The sequence below is a fragment of the Heptranchias perlo genome, unplaced genomic scaffold (assembly GCF_035084215.1).
Source record: "Heptranchias perlo isolate sHepPer1 unplaced genomic scaffold, sHepPer1.hap1 HAP1_SCAFFOLD_297, whole genome shotgun sequence".
Lineage (NCBI taxonomy): Eukaryota > Metazoa > Chordata > Chondrichthyes > Hexanchiformes > Hexanchidae > Heptranchias > Heptranchias perlo.
The window spans coordinates 298,459-318,149 of NW_027139309.1; the positions used below are offsets into that span (position 1 = coordinate 298,459).

General features: G+C 49.4%; 1 protein-coding gene across 2 annotated transcripts in view; it reads right to left on the reverse strand.

Annotated features, from left to right (window-relative positions):
* LOC137311116 (voltage-dependent L-type calcium channel subunit alpha-1S-like) overlaps positions 1 to 19,691 on the reverse strand; it is a 183,881-nt gene that overhangs the window by 138,625 nt on the left and 25,565 nt on the right. For both annotated transcript variants that reach the window (XM_067978483.1, XM_067978484.1), the window contains exon 5: positions 10,049 to 10,201. In XM_067978483.1, the coding sequence (XP_067834584.1) occupies positions 10,049 to 10,201 (153 nt within the window). The remainder of the gene's footprint in view (positions 1 to 10,048; positions 10,202 to 19,691) is intronic.

The following is a 19,691-nucleotide window of genomic DNA, read 5'->3' on the forward strand; positions in this document are numbered from 1 at the left end:
TGAGAGAGTCCACACAGTGTTCACACTGTCCCTGTGAGAGAGTCCACACAGTGTTCACACTGTCCCTGTGTGAGAGTCCACACAGTGTTCACACTGTCCCTGTGTGAGAGTCCACACAGTGTTCACACTGTCCCTGTGAGAGTCCACACAGTGTTCACACTGTCCCGGTGTGCGAGTCCACACAGTGTTCACACTGTCCCTGTGTGAGAGTCCACACAGTGTTCACACTGTCCCTGTGTGAGAGTCCACACAGTGTTCACACTGTCCCTGTGAGAGTCCACACAGTGTTCACACTGTCCCTGTGAGAGAGTCCACACAGTGTTCACACTGTCCCTGTGTGAGAGTCCACACAGTGTTCACACTGTCCCTGTGTGAGAGTCCACACAGTGTTCACACTGTCCCTGTGAGAGTCCACACAGTGTTCACACTGTCCCTGTGTGAGAGTCCACAGTGTTCACACTGTCCCTGTGAGAGTCCACACAGTGTTCACACTGTCCCTGTGTGAGAGTCCACACAGTGTTCACACTGTCCCTGTGTGAGAGTCCACACAGTGTTCACACTGTCCCTGTGTGAGAGTCCACACAGTGTTCACACTGTCCCTGTGAGAGTCCACACAGTGTTCACACTGTCCCTGTGTGAGAGTCCACAGTGTTCACACTGTCCCTGTGAGAGTCCACACAGTGTTCACACTGTCCCTGTGTGAGAGTCCACACAGTGTTCACACTGTCCCTGTGTGAGAGTCCACACAGTGTTCACACTGTCCCTGTGTGAGAGTCCACAGTGTTCACACTGTCCCTGTGTGAGAGTCCACACAGTGTTCACACTGTCCCTGTGTGAGAGTCCACACAGTGTTCACACTGTCCCTGTGTGAGAGTCCACAGTGTTCACACTGTCCCTGTGTGCGAGTCCACACAGTGTTCACACTGTCCCTGTGTGCGAGTCCACACAGTGTTCACACTGTCCCTGTGTGCGAGTCCACACAGTGTTCACACTGTCCCGGTGTGCGAGTTCACAGTGTTCACACTGTCCCTGTGTGAGAGTCCACACAGTGTTCACACTGTCCCTGTGTGAGAGTCCACACAGTGTTCACACTGTCCCTGTGAGAGTCCACACAGTGTTCACACTGTCCCTGTGCGAGTCCACACAGTGTTCACACTGTCCCTGTGTGCGAGTCCACACAGTGTTCACACTGTCCCTGTGCGAGTCCACACAGTGTTCACACTGTCCCTGTGTGAGAGTCCACACAGTGTTCACACTGTCCCTGTGTGCGAGTCCACACAGTGTTCACACTGTCCCTGTGTGCGAGTCCACACAGTGTTCACACTGTCCCTGTGAGAGAGTCCACACAGTGTTCACACTGTCCCTGTGAGAGAGTCCACACAGTGTTCACACTGTCCCTGTGTGAGAGTCCACACAGTGTTCACACTGTCCCTGTGTGAGAGTCCACACAGTGTTCACACTGTCCCTGTGTGAGTCCACACAGTGTTCACACTGTCCCGGTGTGCGAGTCCACACAGTGTTCACACTGTCCCTGTGTGAGAGTCCACACAGTGTTCACACTGTCCCTGTGTGAGAGTCCACACAGTGTTCACACTGTCCCTGTGAGAGTCCACACAGTGTTCACACTGTCCCTGTGAGAGTCCACACAGTGTTCACACTGTCCCTGTGAGAGAGTCCACACAGTGTTCACACTGTCCCTGTGTGAGAGTCCACACAGTGTTCACACTGTCCCTGTGTGAGAGTCCACACAGTGTTCACACTGTCCCTGTGAGAGTCCACACAGTGTTCACACTGTCCCTGTGTGAGAGTCCACAGTGTTCACACTGTCCCTGTGAGAGTCCACACAGTGTTCACACTGTCCCTGTGTGAGAGTCCACACAGTGTTCACACTGTCCCTGTGTGAGAGTCCACACAGTGTTCACACTGTCCCTGTGTGAGAGTCCACAGTGTTCACACTGTCCCTGTGTGCGAGTCCACACAGTGTTCACACTGTCCCTGTGTGCGAGTCCACACAGTGTTCACACTGTCCCTGTGTGCGAGTCCACACAGTGTTCACACTGTCCCGGTGTGCGAGTTCACAGTGTTCACACTGTCCCTGTGTGAGAGTCCACACAGTGTTCACACTGTCCCTGTGTGAGAGTCCACACAGTGTTCACACTGTCCCTGTGAGAGTCCACACAGTGTTCACACTGTCCCTGTGCGAGTCCACACAGTGTTCACACTGTCCCTGTGTGCGAGTCCACACAGTGTTCACACTGTCCCTGTGCGAGTCCACACAGTGTTCACACTGTCCCTGTGTGAGAGTCCACACAGTGTTCACACTGTCCCTGTGTGCGAGTCCACACAGTGTTCACACTGTCCCTGTGAGAGAGTCCACACAGTGTTCACACTGTCCCTGTGAGAGAGTCCACACAGTGTTCACACTGTCCCTGTGTGAGAGTCCACACAGTGTTCACACTGTCCCTGTGTGAGAGTCCACACAGTGTTCACACTGTCCCTGTGAGAGTCCACACAGTGTTCACACTGTCCCGGTGTGCGAGTCCACACAGTGTTCACACTGTCCCTGTGTGAGAGTCCACACAGTGTTCACACTGTCCCTGTGTGAGAGTCCACACAGTGTTCACACTGTCCCTGTGAGAGTCCACACAGTGTTCACACTGTCCCTGTGAGAGTCCACACAGTGTTCACACTGTCCCTGTGAGAGAGTCCACACAGTGTTCACACTGTCCCTGTGTGAGAGTCCACACAGTGTTCACACTGTCCCTGTGTGAGAGTCCACACAGTGTTCACACTGTCCCTGTGAGAGTCCACACAGTGTTCACACTGTCCCTGTGTGAGAGTCCACAGTGTTCACACTGTCCCTGTGAGAGTCCACACAGTGTTCACACTGTCCCTGTGTGAGAGTCCACACAGTGTTCACACTGTCCCTGTGTGAGAGTCCACACAGTGTTCACACTGTCCCTGTGTGAGAGTCCACAGTGTTCACACTGTCCCTGTGAGAGAGTCCACACAGTGTTCACACTGTCCCTGTGTGAGAGTCCACACAGTGATCACACTGTCCCTGTGTGAGAGTCCACACAGTGTTCACACTGTCCCGGTGTGCGAGTCCACACAGTGTTCACACTGTCCCGGTGTGCGAGTCCACACAGTGTTCACACTGTCCCTGTGTGAGAGTCCACACAGTGTTCACACTGTCCCTGTGTGAGAGTCCACACAGTGTTCACACTGTCCCTGTGTGAGAGTCCACACAGTGTTCACACTGTCCCGGTGTGCGAGTCCACACAGTGTTCACACTGTCCCGGTGTGAGAGTCCACACAGTGTTCACACTGTCCCGGTGTGCGAGTCCACACAGTGTTCACACTGTCCCTGTGTGAGAGTCCACACAGTGTTCACACTGTCCCTGTGAGAGTCCACACAGTGTTCACACTGTCCCTGTGTGAGAGTCCACACAGTGTTCACACTGTCCCTGTGTGCGAGTCCACACAGTGTTCACACTGTCCCTGTGTGCGAGTCCACACAGTGTTCACACTGTCCCTGTGTGCGAGTCCACACAGTGTTCACACTGTCCCTGTGAGAGTCCACACAGTGTTCACACTGTCCCTGTGAGAGTCCACACAGTGTTCACACTGTCCCTGTGTGAGAGTCCACACAGTGTTCACACTGTCCCTGTGAGAGAGTCCACACAGTGTTCACACTGTCCCTGTGTGCGAGTCCACACAGTGTTCACACTGTCCCTGTGTGCGAGTCCACACAGTGTTCACACTGTCCCTGTGAGAGAGTCCACACAGTGTTCACACTGTCCCTGTGTGAGAGTCCACACAGTGTTCACACTGTCCCGGTGTGCGAGTCCACACAGTGTTCACACTGTCCCTGTGTGAGAGTCCACACAGTGTTCACACTGTCCCTGTGTGCGAGTCCACACAGTGTTCACACTGTCCCTGTGTGCGAGTCCACACAGTGTTCACACTGTCCCGGTGTGCGAGTCCACACAGTGTTCACACTGTCCCTGTGTGAGAGTCCACACAGTGTTCACACTGTCCCTGTGTGCGAGTCCACACAGTGTTCACACTGTCCCTGTGTGCGAGTCCACACAGTGTTCACACTGTCCCTGTGTGAGAGTCCACACAGTGTTCACACTGTCCCTGTGTGCGAGTCCACACAGTGTTCACACTGTCCCTGTGTGAGAGTCCACACAGTGTTCACACTGTCCCTGTGTGCGAGTCCACACAGTGTTCACACTGTCCCTGTGAGAGAGTCCACACAGTGTTCACACTGTCCCTGTGTGAGAGTCCACACAGTGTTCACACTGTCCCTGTGTGAGAGTCCACACAGTGTTCACACTGTCCCTGTGCGAGTCCACACAGTGTTCACACTGTCCCTGTGTGAGAGTCCACACAGTGTTCACACTGTCCCTGTGAGAGTCCACACAGTGTTCACACTGTCCCTGTGTGCGAGTCCACACAGTGTTCACACTGTCCCGGTGTGAGAGTCCACACAGTGTCCACACTGTCCCTGTGTGCGAGTCCACACAGTGTTCACACTGTCCCTGTGCGAGTCCACACAGTGTTCACACTGTCCCTGTGAGAGTCCACACAGTGTTCACACTGTCCCTGTGTGAGAGTCCACACAGTGTTCACACTGTCCCTGTGTGAGAGTCCACACAGTGTTCACACTGTCCCGGTGTGCGAGTCCACACAGTGTTCACACTGTCCCTGTGTGAGAGTCCACACAGTGTTCACACTGTCCCGGTGTGCGAGTCCACACAGTGTTCACACTGTCCCTGTGAGAGAGTCCACACAGTGTTCACACTGTCCCTGTGTGAGAGTCCACACAGTGTTCACACTGTCCCGGTGTGCGAGTCCACACAGTGTTCACACTGTCCCTGTGAGAGAGTCCACACAGTGTTCACACTGTCCCTGTGTGAGAGTCCACACAGTGTTCACACTGTCCCTGTGTGAGAGTCCACACAGTGTTCACACTGTCCATGTGCGAGTCCACACAGTGTTCACACTGTCCCTGTGTGAGAGTCCACACAGTGTTCACACTGTCCCTGTGTGAGAGTCCACACAGTGTTCACACTGTCCCTGAGAGAGTCCACACAGTGTTCACACTGTCCCTGAGAGAGTCCACACAGTGTTCACACTGTCCCTGTGTGAGAGTCCACACAGTGTTCACACTGTCCCGGTGTGAGAGTCCACACAGTGTTCACACTGTCCCGGTGTGAGAGTCCACACAGTGTTCACACTGTCCCTGTGAGAGTCCACACAGTGTTCACACTGTCCCGGTGTGCGAGTCCACACAGTGTTCACACTGTCCCTGTGTGAGAGTCCACACAGTGTTCACACTGTCCCTGTGAGAGTCCACACAGTGTTCACACTGTCCCTGTGTGAGAGTCCACACAGTGTTCACACTGTCCCTGTGTGCGAGTCCACACAGTGTTCACACTGTCCCTGTGAGAGTCCACACAGTGTTCACACTGTCCCGGTGTGCGAGTCCACACAGTGTTCACACTGTCCCTGTGTGAGAGTCCACACAGTGTTCACACTGTCCCTGTGAGAGTCCACACAGTGTTCACACTGTCCCTGTGTGAGAGTCCACACAGTGTTCACACTGTCCCTGTGTGAGAGTCCACACAGTGTTCACACTGTCCCGGTGTGCGAGTCCACACAGTGTTCACACTGTCCCTGTGTGAGAGTCCACACAGTGTTCACACTGTCCCTGTGTGAGAGTCCACACAGTGTTCACACTGTCCCTGTGTGAGAGTCCACACAGTGTTCACACTGTCCCTGTGCGAGTCCACACAGTGTTCACACTGTCCCTGTGTGAGAGTCCACACAGTGTTCACACTGTCCCTGTGTGAGAGTCCACACAGTGTTCACACTGTCCCGGTGTGCGAGTCCACACAGTGTTCACACTGTCCCTGTGAGAGAGTCCACACAGTGTTCACACTGTCCCTGTGTGAGAGTCCACACAGTGTTCACACTGTCCCTGTGTGAGAGTCCACACAGTGTTCACACTGTCCCTGTGAGAGTCCACACAGTGTTCACACTGTCCCTGAGAGAGTCCACACAGTGTTCACACTGTCCCTGTGTGAGAGTCCACACAGTGTTCACACTGTCCCTGTGTGAGAGTCCACACAGTGTTCACACTGTCCCTGTGTGCGAGTCCACACAGTGTTCACACTGTCCCTGTGTGCGAGTCCACACAGTGTTCACACTGTCCCTGTGTGCGAGTCCACACAGTGTTCACACTGTCCCTGTGTGAGAGTCCACACAGTGTTCACACTGTCCCTGTGTGAGAGTCCACACAGTGTTCACACTGTCCCTGTGAGAGTCCACACAGTGTTCACACTGTCCCTGTGAGAGTCCACACAGTGTTCACACTGTCCCTGTGTGAGAGTCCACACAGTGTTCACACTGTCCCTGTGTGAGTCCACACAGTGTTCACACTGTCCCTGTGTGCGAGTTCACAGTGTTCACACTGTCCCTGTGAGAGTCCACACAGTGTTCACACTGTCCCTGTGTGTGAGTACACAGTGTTCACACTATCCCTGTGAAACTCACGCTGTGTTCTCGCTGTGCCTGTGTGTTCACACTGTAACTGTCCGTGTGTTCATTGTGTTTACACTGTCCATGTGCGAGTCCACACAGTGTTCACACTGTCCCTGTGTGCGAGTCCACACAGTGTTCACACAATCCCTGTGAAACTCACGCTGTGTTCTCGCTGTGCCTGTCTGTTCACACTGTAACTGTCCGTGATGTTCATTGTGTTCTCACTGTCCATGTGCGAGTCCACACAGTGTTCACACTGTCCCTGTGTGCGAGTCCACACAGTGTTCACACAATCCCTGTGTGCGAGTCCACACAGTGTTCACACAATCCCTGTGAAACCTATAAAGGTAGGGGAGTCTATAACGAGGGGGCACAGATTTAATGTGAGAGGGGAGAGATACAAAAGGATCCAGAGGGGCAATTTTTTCACTCAAAGGGTGGTGAGTGTCTGGAACGAGCTGCCAGAGGCAGTAGTAGAGGCGGGTACAATTTTGTCTTTTAAAAAGCATTTGGACAGTTACATGGGTAAGATGGGTATCGAGGGATATGGGCCAAGTGCAGGCAATTGGGACTAGCTTAGTGGTATAAACTGGGCGACATGGACATGTTGGGCCGAAGGGCCTGTTTCCATGTTGTAACTTCTATGATTCTATGATTCTATGATTCTATGATTCTAAACTCACGCTGTGTTCTCGCTGTGCCTGTGTGTTCACACTGTAACTGTCCGTGTGTTCATTGTGTTCTCACTGTCCCCGTGTTCACACCGTGTTTACACTATCCGTGACTCTGCTCACACTGTCCCCGTGTGTGCTCGCACTCTGCTCACACTGTCCCCGTGTGTGCTCGCACTCTGCTCACACTGTCCCCGTGTGTGCTCGCACTCTGCTCACACTGTCCCCGTGTGTGCTCGCACTCTGCTCACACTGTCCCCGTGTGTGCTCGCACTCTGCTCACACTGTCCCCGTGTGTGCTCGCACTCTGCTCACACTGTCCCCGTGTGTGCTCGCACTCTGCTCACACTGTCCCCGTGTGTGCTCGCACTCTGCTCACACTGTCCCCGTGTGTGCTCGCACTCTGCTCACACTGTCCCCGTGTGTGCTCGCACTCTGCTCACACTGTCCCCGTGTGTGCTCGCACTCTGCTCACACTGTCCCCGTGTGTGCTCGCACTCTGCTCACACTGTCCCCGTGTGTGCTCGCACTCTGCTCACACTGTCCCCGTGTGTGCTCGCACTCTGCTCACACTGTCCCCGTGTGTGCTCGCACTCTGCTCACACTGTCCCCGTGTTTGTGTGTGTTTTCACACTGCACCCGTGTGTTCACAATGTGCTCACACTGTGTCCACACATCCCCGTATGTGTTCACACTGTCCCTGAGTGTGTGTTCACATTGAGTTCACTCTGTGCCTGCATATGTGTTCACTCTGTTCACACTGAACCTGTGTTCACACTGCACCTGTGGGAGTGTTGACACTGTCCCTGTGTATCTGTTGACACTGTCCCTGTGTATCTGCTCACACTGTCCCTGTGTATCTGCTCACACTGTCCGTATATGTGCTCACACTGTCCGTATATGTGCTCACACTGTCCGTATATGTGCTCACACTGTCCGTATATGTGCTCACACTGTCCGTATATGTGTCCACACTGTCCATGTTTGTTCACACTGTGTTCACACTGTCTGTGTCTGTTCACACTGTCCCTGTGTCTGTGTTCACACTGGTGGCACTGTCCTTGTGTGTGTGTTCACACTGGCTCTGTGTGTTCTCACTTTAACTGTGTGCGAGTTCACACTGTTTACACGGTCCCTGTGAGTGCATTCACACTGCGCTCACTCTGTAACTGCGTGCGTGCTCACACTGCGCTCACTCTGTAACTGCGTGCGTGCTCACACTGCGCTCACTCTGTAACTGCGTGCGTGCTCACACTGCGCTCACTCTGTAACTGCGTGCGTGCTCACACTGCGCTCACTCTGTAACTGCGTGCGTGCTCACACTGCGCTCACTCTAACTGCGTGCGTGCTCACACTGCGCTCACTCTGTAACTGCGTGCGTGCTCACACTGCGCTCACTCTGTCACTGCGTGCGTGCTCACACTGCGCTCACTCTGTAACTGCGTGCGTGCTCACACTGCGCTCACTCTGTAACTGCGTGCGTGCTCACACTGCGCTCACTCTGTAACTGCGTGCGTGCTCACACTGCGCTCACTCTGTAACTGCGTGCGTGCTCACACTGCGCTCACTCTGTAACTGCGTGCGTGCTCACACTGCGCTCACTCTGTAACTGCGTGCGTGCTCACACTGCGCTCACTCTGTAACTGCGTGCGTGCTCACACTGCGCTCACTCTGTAACTGCGTGCGTGCTCACACTGCGCTCACTCTGTAACTGCGTGCGTGCTCACACTGCGCTCACTCTGTAACTGCGTGCGTGCTCACACTGCGCTCACTCTGTAACTGCGTGCGTGCTCACACTGCGCTCACTCTGTAACTGCGTGCGTGCTCACACTGCGCTCACTCTGTAACTGCGTGCGTGCTCACACTGCGCTCCCACTGCGTGCAAGTTCACACTGTGTTCACAATGTCCCTTTGTTTTTCACTCTAAGTTCACACTGTCCCCGTGTCTGTGTTCACAGTGTACCTTTTTGGTGTGTTCACACTGTCCCCGTGTCTGTGTTCACACGATGTTCACACTGTCCCTTTGTTCACACTGTTCCTATGTGTGTGTTTACACTGCATTCACACTGTCCCCGCGTGCATCAACGTTGAGTTCACTCTGTTCACACTGTCGGTGTTCACACCATCCCTGTGTGCTCGCACTGTGTTCTCACTGTCCCTGTGTGTGTTCACACTGTAAGTGTGTGTGAGTTCATACTGTGTTCACCTTGTCCCTCTGTATGTGTTCACACTGTGCTCACTCTGTCCCTGTCCGTTTACACTGTCCCTGTCTGTGTTCGCACCGTCCCTGTGTGTGCGTTTGTGTTCGCACCGTCTGTGTGTGTGTGTCTGTGTTCGCACAGTCCCTGGGAGCGCGTCCACGCAGCGCGCGCACCCTGTCCCCGCGCGTGTGCTCGCACCGACCCCGCACGCTCACATTGTGTTCGTGCCGTCCCTCTGTATGTGTTCACAGTGTGTTCGCGCCGTCCCCTTCTGTGCGTCTGCGTCCGCGCAGTCCCCGTCTGTGTGCGTGTCTGCGTCCGCGCCGTCCCCGTCTGTGTGCGTGTCTGCGTCCGCGCCGTCCACGTCTGTGTGCGTGTCTGCGTCCGCGCCGTCCATGTCTGTGTGCGTGTCTGCGTCCGCGCCGTCCACGTCTGTGTGCGTGTCTGCGTCCGCGCCGTCCACGTCTGTGTGTGCGCCGTCCCCGTGTGCGTGTCGGCGTCCGCGCCGTCCCCGTCTGTGTGCGTGTCGGCGTCCGTGCCGTCCCCGTCTGTGTTCGCACCGTCACTGGGAGCACGTCCACGCAGCGCATGCACCCTATCCCTGCGTGTGCGTTCACACTGTACCTGTGCCGCTGTAGTAACACGTCTTGTGCATTTTGCCCATGAACAGTTCGAGTCCAATGATAGCGTATATGATGATCATGAAGAGGACGAGCAGAGCAATGTGGAGCAGGGGAACCATGGCCTTAATGATCGAGTTTAGCACCACCTGTAAACCTGAACACAGACATCAGTCACCAGCCAGTCTGTCCTCCTGGTTACAAATTGGATAACCAGGTGGTGAAGGATAGAAAACTGGAGCCTGGTCTTCAGTTGCTTCCAAGCCTTTATTCACAGAGATTCACATTACCCACTCCATCCCCTCGATAAACTCTCATATAAATGGATATTTGTAAACAATTTTACAACACCAAGTTATAGTCCAGCAATTTTATTTTAAATTCACAAGCTTTCGGAGATTTTCTCCTTCCTCAGGCAAATGTTTCAAACATTTGCCTGAGGAAGGAGAAAATCTCCGAAAGCTTGTGAATTTAAAATAAAATTGCTGGACTATAACTTGGTGTTGTAAAATTGTTTACAATTGTCAACCCCAGTCCATCACCGGCATCTCCACATCATAAATGGATATGAGAGAGTCCCCAATTAATTCGCACCACCTGAATACAATTAACACTCACTGATATAAATCACATGGATACAATAAATACTCCTCACCAACACCAGAAGGAGACTATACAGCCCATCAAGCCTGTGCTGGCTCTTTGTAAGAGCAATCCCGTTAGTCCCATGAAAGCCATGATTGAATCTGCTTCCATCACCCTTTCAAGCAGCGAATTCCAGATCATAACCACTCACTGCGTAAAACGTTTTTCCTCATGTCACCTTTGGTTCTTTTGCCAATCACCTTAAATCTGTGTCCTCTGGTTCTCGACCCTTCCGCCAATAGGAACAGTTTCTCTTTATTTACTTTATCTAAACCCTTCATGATTTTGAACATTTCTATAAAATCTCCTCTTAACCTTCTCTGCTCTAAGGAGAATAACCCCAGCTTCTCCAGTCTATCCATGTAACTGAAGTCCCTCATCCCTGGAATCATTCTAGTAAATCTCATCTGCACCCTCTCTAAGGCCTTCACATCTTTCCTAAAGTGCGGTGCCCAGAATTGGACAGAACACTCCAGTTGTGGCCAAATCAGTGACGTTCATAAAGGTTCATCATGACTTCCTTGCTTTTGTACTCTATGCCTATATTTATAAAGCCCAGGATCCCATATGCTTTTTTAACCACTTTCTCAACCTGCCCTGCCACCTTCAACGATTTGTGTACATGAACCCCCAGATCTCTCTGTTCCTGCACCCACTTTAGAATTGTACCCTTTAGTTTATATTGCCTCTCCTCATTCTTCCAACCAAAATGTATCACTTCACACTTCTTGGCCTTAAATTTCATCTGCCGTATATCCGCCCATTCCACCAGCCTGTCTATATCCTCTTGAAGTCTATCACTGTCCTCCTCACTGTTCCCTTCCAAGTTTTGTGTCATCTGCAAATTTTAAAATTGTGCCCTGTACACCCTAGTCCAAGTCATTAATATATATCAAGAAAAGCAGTGGTCCCAGCACCGACCCCTGGGGAACACCACTGTACACCTCCCTCCAGTCCGAAAAACAACCGTTCACCTCTACTCTGTTTCCTGTCTCTTAGCCAATTCTGTATCCATGCTGCCACTGCCCCTTTTATTCCATTGGCTTCAATTTTGCTGACAAACCTATTATGCGGCACTTTATCAAAAGCCTTTTGAAAGTCTATATACATCACATCAACCACATTGCCCTCATCTACCCTCTCTGTTACCTCATCAAAAAACTCAATCAAGTTAGTTAAACACGAATGGCCTTTAACAAATCCGTGCTGGCTTTCCCTAATCAATCCACACTCGTCCAAGTGACTGTTAATTCTGTCCCAGATTATCTTTTCTAAAAGTTTCCACACCACTGAGGTTAAACTGATTGGCCTGTGGTTGCTGGGTTTATCCTTACACCTTTTTTTGAACAAAGGTGTAACATTTGCAATTCTCCAGTCCTCTGGCACCACCCCCGTATCTATGGATGTTTGGAAGATTATGGCCAGTACCTCCGCAATTTCCACCCTTCCCTCAGCAACCTGGGATGCATCCCATCCGGACCGGGTGACTTATCTACTTTAAGTACTGCCAGCCTTTCTAGTACCTCCTTTTTATCCATTTTTAGCCCATCCAGTATCACAACGACCTCCTCATGAACTCCACAGTCTGTCCTCCTCACCAACACCTTTCTCATTAACAACACATCACATTGTTACAAATAGAACAGCAGTGGGAAATATTTAAAACAGTGATCAATAGAGTCCAGGAGAAATATATTCCTCAAAAGCAAGAACAAACGAGCCAGTAATGACATACCGTGGATGAATAAAGGGAAAAGGCTAAAATTGAAACAAAAGAAAAAGGCACACACTAAGTACATAGAGAACAAAGGGTGACAGAAGGGACTATGAAAAAGTTAGGAAAGAAGTAAAAAAAGAATTAGTACAACAAAAAGGATGTACAAAATTAAATTATCAAGGAATATAAAAATAGTAAAGTGGTCTACAGACACATAAATAACAAAAGGAAAATCAGGATAGGGATAGGGCCACTAACAGATCCACAGGATAAACTCACTGGTAATGACAGCGAAATGGCAGAAATATTGAAGAGTCACTTTGCCTCAGTATTTACCAGGGAGACGAAGATGGTGGGCATGACATTGGAGGAAGAGATTCATAGAAGTTACAACATGGAAACAGGCCCTTCGGCCCAACATGTCCATGTCGCCCAGTTTATACCACTAAGCTAGTCCCAATTGCCTGCACTTGGCCCATATCCCTCTATACCCATCTTACCCATGTAACTGTCCAAATGCTTTTTAAAAGACAAAATTGTACCCGCCTCTACTACTGCCTTTGGCAGCTCGTTCCAGACACTCACCACCCTTTGAGTGAAAAAATTGCCCCTCTGGACCCTTTTGTATCTCTCCCCTCTCACCTTAAATCTATGCCCCCTCGTTATAGACTCCCCTACCTTTGGGAAAAGATTTTGACTATCGACCTTATCTATGCCCCTCATTATTTTATAGACTTCGATAAGATCACCCCTTAACCTCCTACTCTCCAGGGAAAAAAGTCCCAGTCTGTCTAACCTCTCCCTGTAAGTCAAACCATCAAGTCCCGGTAGCATCCTAGTAAATCTTTTCTGCACTCTTTCTAGTTTAATAATATCCTTTCTATAATAGGGTGACCAGAACTGTACACAGTATTCCAAGTGTGGCCTTACTAATGTCTTGTACAACTTCAACAAGACATCCCAACTCCTGTATTCAATGTTCTGACCAATGAAACCAAGCATGCCGAATGCCTTCTTCACCACCCTATCCACCTGTGACTCCACTTTCAAGGAGCTATGAATCTGTACTCCAAGATCTCTTTGTTCTATAACTCTCCCCAACGCCCTACCATTAACGGAGTAGGTCCTGGCCCGATTCGATCTACCAAAATGCATCACCTCACATTTATCTAAATTAAACTCCATCTGCCATTCATCGGCCCACTGGCCCAATTGATCAAGATCCCGTTGCAATCCTAGATAACCTTCTTCACTGTCCACAATGCTACCAATCTTGGTGTCATCTGCAAACTTACTAACCATGCCTCCTAAATTCTCATCCAAATCATTAATATAAATAACAAATAACAGCGGACCCAGCACCGATCCCTGAGGCACACCGCTGGACACAGGCATCCAGTTTGAAAAACAACCCTCTACAACCACCCTCTGTCTTCTGTCGTCAAGCCAATTTTGTATCCAATTGGCTACCTCACCTTGGATCCCATGAGATTTAACCTTATGTAACAACCTACCATGTGGTACCTTGTCAAATGCTTTGCTGAAGTCCATGTAGACCACGTCTACTGCACAGCCCTCATCTATCTTCTTGGTTACCCCTTCAAAAAACTCAATCAAATTCGTGAGACATGATTTTCCTCTCACAAAACCATGCTGACTGTTCCTAATTAGTCCCTGCCTCTCCAAATGCCTGTAGATCCTGTCCCTCAGAATACCCTCTATAAAGGTATAAAGACATTTAAGATAGAAAGGGGGGAGATAATTGATAAACTAATCAAACTTAGAGAGGATACAACCCCAGGTCCGGATGGATTGCATCCGCGAATATTAAAAAACGTTAGGGAAGAGATAGCAGAGGCACTATTACATATATATAAAAATTCATTGGAAGAGGTTATAGTGCCAAAGGACTGGTGGACAGCTAATGTGATTCCTATATTTAAAAAGGGAGATAGAACATCAGAACATAAGAAATAGGAGCAGGAGGAGGCCATATAGCCCCTCGAGCCTGTTCCGCCATTCAATAAGAACACGGCTGATCTTCGACCTCAATCCACTTTCCTGCGTGATCCCCATATCCCTTGATTCCTTTACAGTCCAAAAATCTATCAATCTCAGTCTTGAATATACTCAACGACTCAGCATCCACAGCATCTCCTCCGAGTGAAGAAAGTTTTACTCATCTCGGTCCTAAATGGCCGACCCCTTTATCTTAAGACTATGACCTCTAGTTCTAGATTCTCCAGCCAGGGGAAACAGCCTCTCAGCATCTACCCTGTGAAGCCCTCTTAGAATTTTATACGTTTCAATGAGATCACCTCTTATTCTTCTAAACTCTGGAGAATATAGGCCCATTTTACTCAATCTCTCCTCACAGGATAAACCTCTCATCCCAGGAATCAATCCAGTGAACCTTCACTGCACCACCTCCAAGGCAAGTATATCCTTCCTTAGGTAAGGAGACCAAAACTATACACAGTATTTCAGGTGTGGTCTCACCAATACCCTATATAATTACAGCAAGACCTCCTTATTCTTATACTCCAACCCCTTTGCAATAAAGGCTAACATACCATTTGCCTTCCTAATTGCTTGCTGTACCTGCATGTTAACTTTCTATGATTCATGTACAAGGACACCCAAATCCCTCTGAATACCAACATTTCTCAGTCTCTCACCTTTGAAAAAAAATATTCTGCTTTTCTATTCTTCCTACCAAAGTGGATAATTTCACATTTCCCCACATTATACTCCATCTGCCACTTTCTCGCCAACTCATTTAACCTGTCTATATCCCTTTGCAGACTCTTTGTGTCCTCCTCACAGCTTACTTTCCCACCTAGCTTTGTATCATCAGCAAACTTGGATACATTACACTCGGTCCCTTCATCTAAGTCATTAATGTAGATTGTAAATAGCTGAGGCCCAAGCACTGATCCTTGTGGCACCCGACTAGTTACAGCCTGACAACCTGAGAATGACCCGTTTATCCCTACTCTCTGTTTTCTGTCCGTTTACCAATCCTCAATCCATGCTAATATATTACCCCAACCCCATGAACCCTTATCTTGTGAAACAACCTCTTACGTGGCAACTTATCAAATGCCTTCTGAAAACCTAAATATACCACATCCACTGGTTCGCCCTTATCTACTCTGCCTGTTACACCCTCAAAAAACTCTAATAGATTTGTCAAACACGATTTCCCTTTCGTAAATCCATGTTGACTCCGTCTAATCATATTCTGATTTTCTAAGTGCCCTGTTACTACGTCCTTAATAATGGATTCCAGCATTTCCCCAATGAATGATATCAGGCTAACTGGCCTGTAATTCCCTGTTTTCTCTCTCCCTCCTTTCTTGAATAGTGGGGTTACATTTTCTACTTCCCAATCCACGGGGACCGTTCTGGAATCTAGAGAATTCTGGAAGATCAAAACCAATGCATCCACTATCTCTGCAACCACCTCTTTTGAAACCCGAGGATGTAGGCCATCAGGTCCAGGGGATTTGTCGGCTTTTAGTCCCATTAATTTCTCAAGTAGTTTTTCTTTGCTAATCTAAATTATTTTAAGTTCCTCACTCTCATTAGCCCTTTGGTTCCCCACTATTTCCTGTATTTTTTTTTTGCGTCTTCTACTGTGAAGACAGATACAAAATACTTGTTTAACATCTCTGCCATTTCCTTATTCCCCATTATAATTTCTCCTGTCTCTACCTCTAAGGGACCGACGTTTACTTTCGCTAATCTCTTCCTTTTTATATACTTGTAGAAGCTCTTACAATCCGTTTTTATATTTCTTGCTAGTTTACTCTCAGATTCTATTTTCTCCCTCTTTATCAATTTCTTGGTCATGCTTTGCTGATTTCTAAAACCCTCCCAACCCTCAGGCTTACTGCACTTTTTGGCAACAGTGTCAGCCTCTTCTTTTAATCTAATACTATCCTTAACTTCTCTGGTTAGCCACAGTTGGATCACTTTTCCCATGGAGTTTTTATTCCTCAAGGGAATTTTTATTCGTTGGGAATTATGAATTATTTCTTTAAATGTTCACCGTTGCTTATCTACTATCATATCTTTTAATCTAATTTCCCAATCTACCTGAGCCAACTCACCCCTCGTACTAACATAATTGGCTTTATGTTCAAATTTAAGACCCTAGTTTCTGACTTAACTACATCACTCTCAAACTCAATATGAAATTCTATCATATTATGATCACTCTTCCCCAGAGGATCCTGAACTATAAGATTACTAATTAACCCTGTCTCATCACACAACACTAGATCTAAAATACCCTGTTCCCTAGTTGGTTCCTCGACATATTGTTCTAGAAAACTGTCTCGAATGCTTTCCATGAACTCGTCCTCCAAACTACTTCTGCCAATTTGGTTTGCCCAGTCTATATGAAGATTAAGGTCCCTCACGATTATTGCATTACTCTTGTTACATGCTCCTCTAATTTCCTGATTTACACTCTGTCCAACACTAAAACTACTGATACGGAGGCCTATAAACTACTCCCACCAGTGTTTTCTGCCCCTTCTTATTTCTTAGCTCCACCCATACTGATTCCACATCCTGATTTTCTGAGCTAAGGCCCTTTCCTTTATCTCATCCTTTATTATCAGGGCTACCCCACCTCCTTGCACCCTAATAGTTACTAGATCAAACCCATTTATCTCTATTTGTGCCATTAATTCATCTATCTTGTTACGGATGCTTTGTGGATTCAGATATCGTGCCCTTAATTTTAACTTTTTACTGTTCTTCTCTGATGTGACCTATTACCTTTATTAAACTCTCTGTCCCTTCCTGATATACTCTGCTTCTTTTTACCCAAATCGCTACTCTGCTCTACAGCCTTGACTTTTCTTTTTAGACCTATAAACGTACCCTTTCCTGAACCCTCCCCTCTTATTAGTTTAAAGCCCTATCTACCGCCCTAGTTATTTGATTCGTCAGGACACTGGTCCCAGCCCGATTTAAGTGGAGCCCATCCCAACGGAACAGCTCCCTCTTTCCCCAGAACTGATGCCAGTGCCCCATGAATTGAAAGCCCTGCTTCCCACACCACTCTTTCAGCCACACATTTAACCATCTAATCCTGTTTGTCCCTATGCCAATTTGCACGTGGCTCAGGTAGTAATCCAGAGATTATTACCTTTGAAATTCTGCTTTTTAATTTAGACCTAAACTCCTCAAACTCTGTCAGCAGAACCTCATTCCTAGTTCCACCCATGTCATTGGTTCCTACATGGACCACGACAACTGGATCCTCCCCCTCATGCTCCAAGTTCTTCTCCAGCCACAAGGAGATGTCCTTAACCCTGGCACCAGGCAGGCAACACAGCCTTCGGGACTCCCAGTCACGGCTGCAGAGAACAGTATCTATCCCACTGACTGTACTATCCACCAACACTGACACATTCCTTTTCGCTCCCCCCACGGTGCTGTGGTCAGTTTGCCCATCCTTCCTGCAATCTTTGTTCTTATCCACGCAGGTAGCAAGTACCTCGTACCTGTTGGACAAGGGCAAAGGCTGAGGCTCCTCCACCACTGCATCTCAGGTCTCCTTACCTGCCTGACTCTCAGTCACAACCTCCTGTCCCTCACCACTAACCAAATCTAAACCACTACCTAACCTAAGGGGTGTGACTGCCTCCTGTCTCAAAGTGTCCAGTTCAGGAAACTATAAATGTAAGGAGTTGCACAACACCAGGTTATAGTCCAACAGCTTTATTTGAAATCACAAGCTTTCGGAGCTTTGCTCCTTCGTCAGGTGAAGTGAAGAGTTGCATAAAGGCACAGCATATATAGTCAGAGAGCAATGCCTGGTGATTACAGATAATCTTTCTAACTGCCCTTTATCACACCTCGGCAGAGAGATAATCACAGCAATCAAAGGAGTGAATGGTGCTCAGACAGGTTAGTCAGGGAAACGTTACATCCAAGAATACTGAGGTGGGGTCACAAGGGGTCACAAATGTAGCAGATGCTGGGGTTTGTATTAAAAACAGATAACTTTTTTTTGCTGGAAATCGCAGCAGGTCCGGCCGCATCTGTGTATGGAGAACAAGCCAACTACGACTTGAGTCTGGATGACTCTACGTCAGGTGGGGTTACATGTAGCGTGACATGAACCCAAGATCCCGGTTGAGGCCGTCCTCATGGGTGCGGAACTTGGCTATCAATTTCTGCTCGATGATTTTGCGTTGTCGTGTGTCTCGAAGGCCGCCTTGGAGAACGCTTACCCGAAGATCGGAGGCTGAATGTCCTTGACTGCTGAAGTGTTCCCCGACTGAGAGGGAACCCTCCTGTCTGGCGATTGTTGTGCGGTGTCCGTTCATCCGTTGTCGCAGTGTCTGCATGGTCTCGCCCATGTACCATGCTCCGGGGCATCCTTTCCTGCAACGTATGAGGTAGACAACGTTGGCCGAGTCACAGGAGTATGAACCGTGCACCTGGTGGGTGGTGTCCTCTCGTGTGATGGTGGTATCTGTGTCGATGATCTGGCATGTCTTGCAGAGGTTGCCGTGGCAGGGTTGTGTGGTGTCGTGGACGCTGTTCTCCTGAAGGCTGGGTAACTTGCTGCGAACGATGGTCTGTTTGAGGTTGGGTGGCTGTTTGAAGGCGAGCAGTGGAGGCGTGGGGATGGCCATAGCGAGGTGTTCGTCGTCATCGATGACATGTTGAAGGCTGCGGAGAACATGGCACACACTCCGCAACCATCTCGTACACCAGCTCTACAGCAGACGCCGCAACCTCGAAACCAAGATAGAGTCCATACTCTCAACCTGTGCTCAGGACACAGCAGACCAGCTACGAGACACCGCCAAACAGACGAGGCAACGGAACTACACTGCCTACATGCAAACCAAGAGCAGGAAGCTTGTGAAACTTGGCATCACCACCAGCAGCAACCAAGCCTCCCCCGGTACCACGGTTGCAACCACAGGGAAGTCCATCGTCAACTTGTCCGACCACACCCTTCAACCAGACGAAATCGAAGTTCTCAGCCGAGGGCTCAATTTCTGCCCCACCACCAAAATGGACCCAATCGGTCTCGCGGCGGACACAGAGGAATTCATCAGGAGAATGAGGCTCCGGGAATACTTCCACAAACCCCAAGATTTCAGCAGCGAACCCAATGAGACAATCAACGATCCGGAACAGCAGACAGAGGGATCCGCGGTACACAACCGAAGAAGAAAGAGTCAAATTGGACCCCTCCGGAGGGTCGCTGCCCTAAGCTTGACATGTATGCTCAAGCTGTCAGGAGATG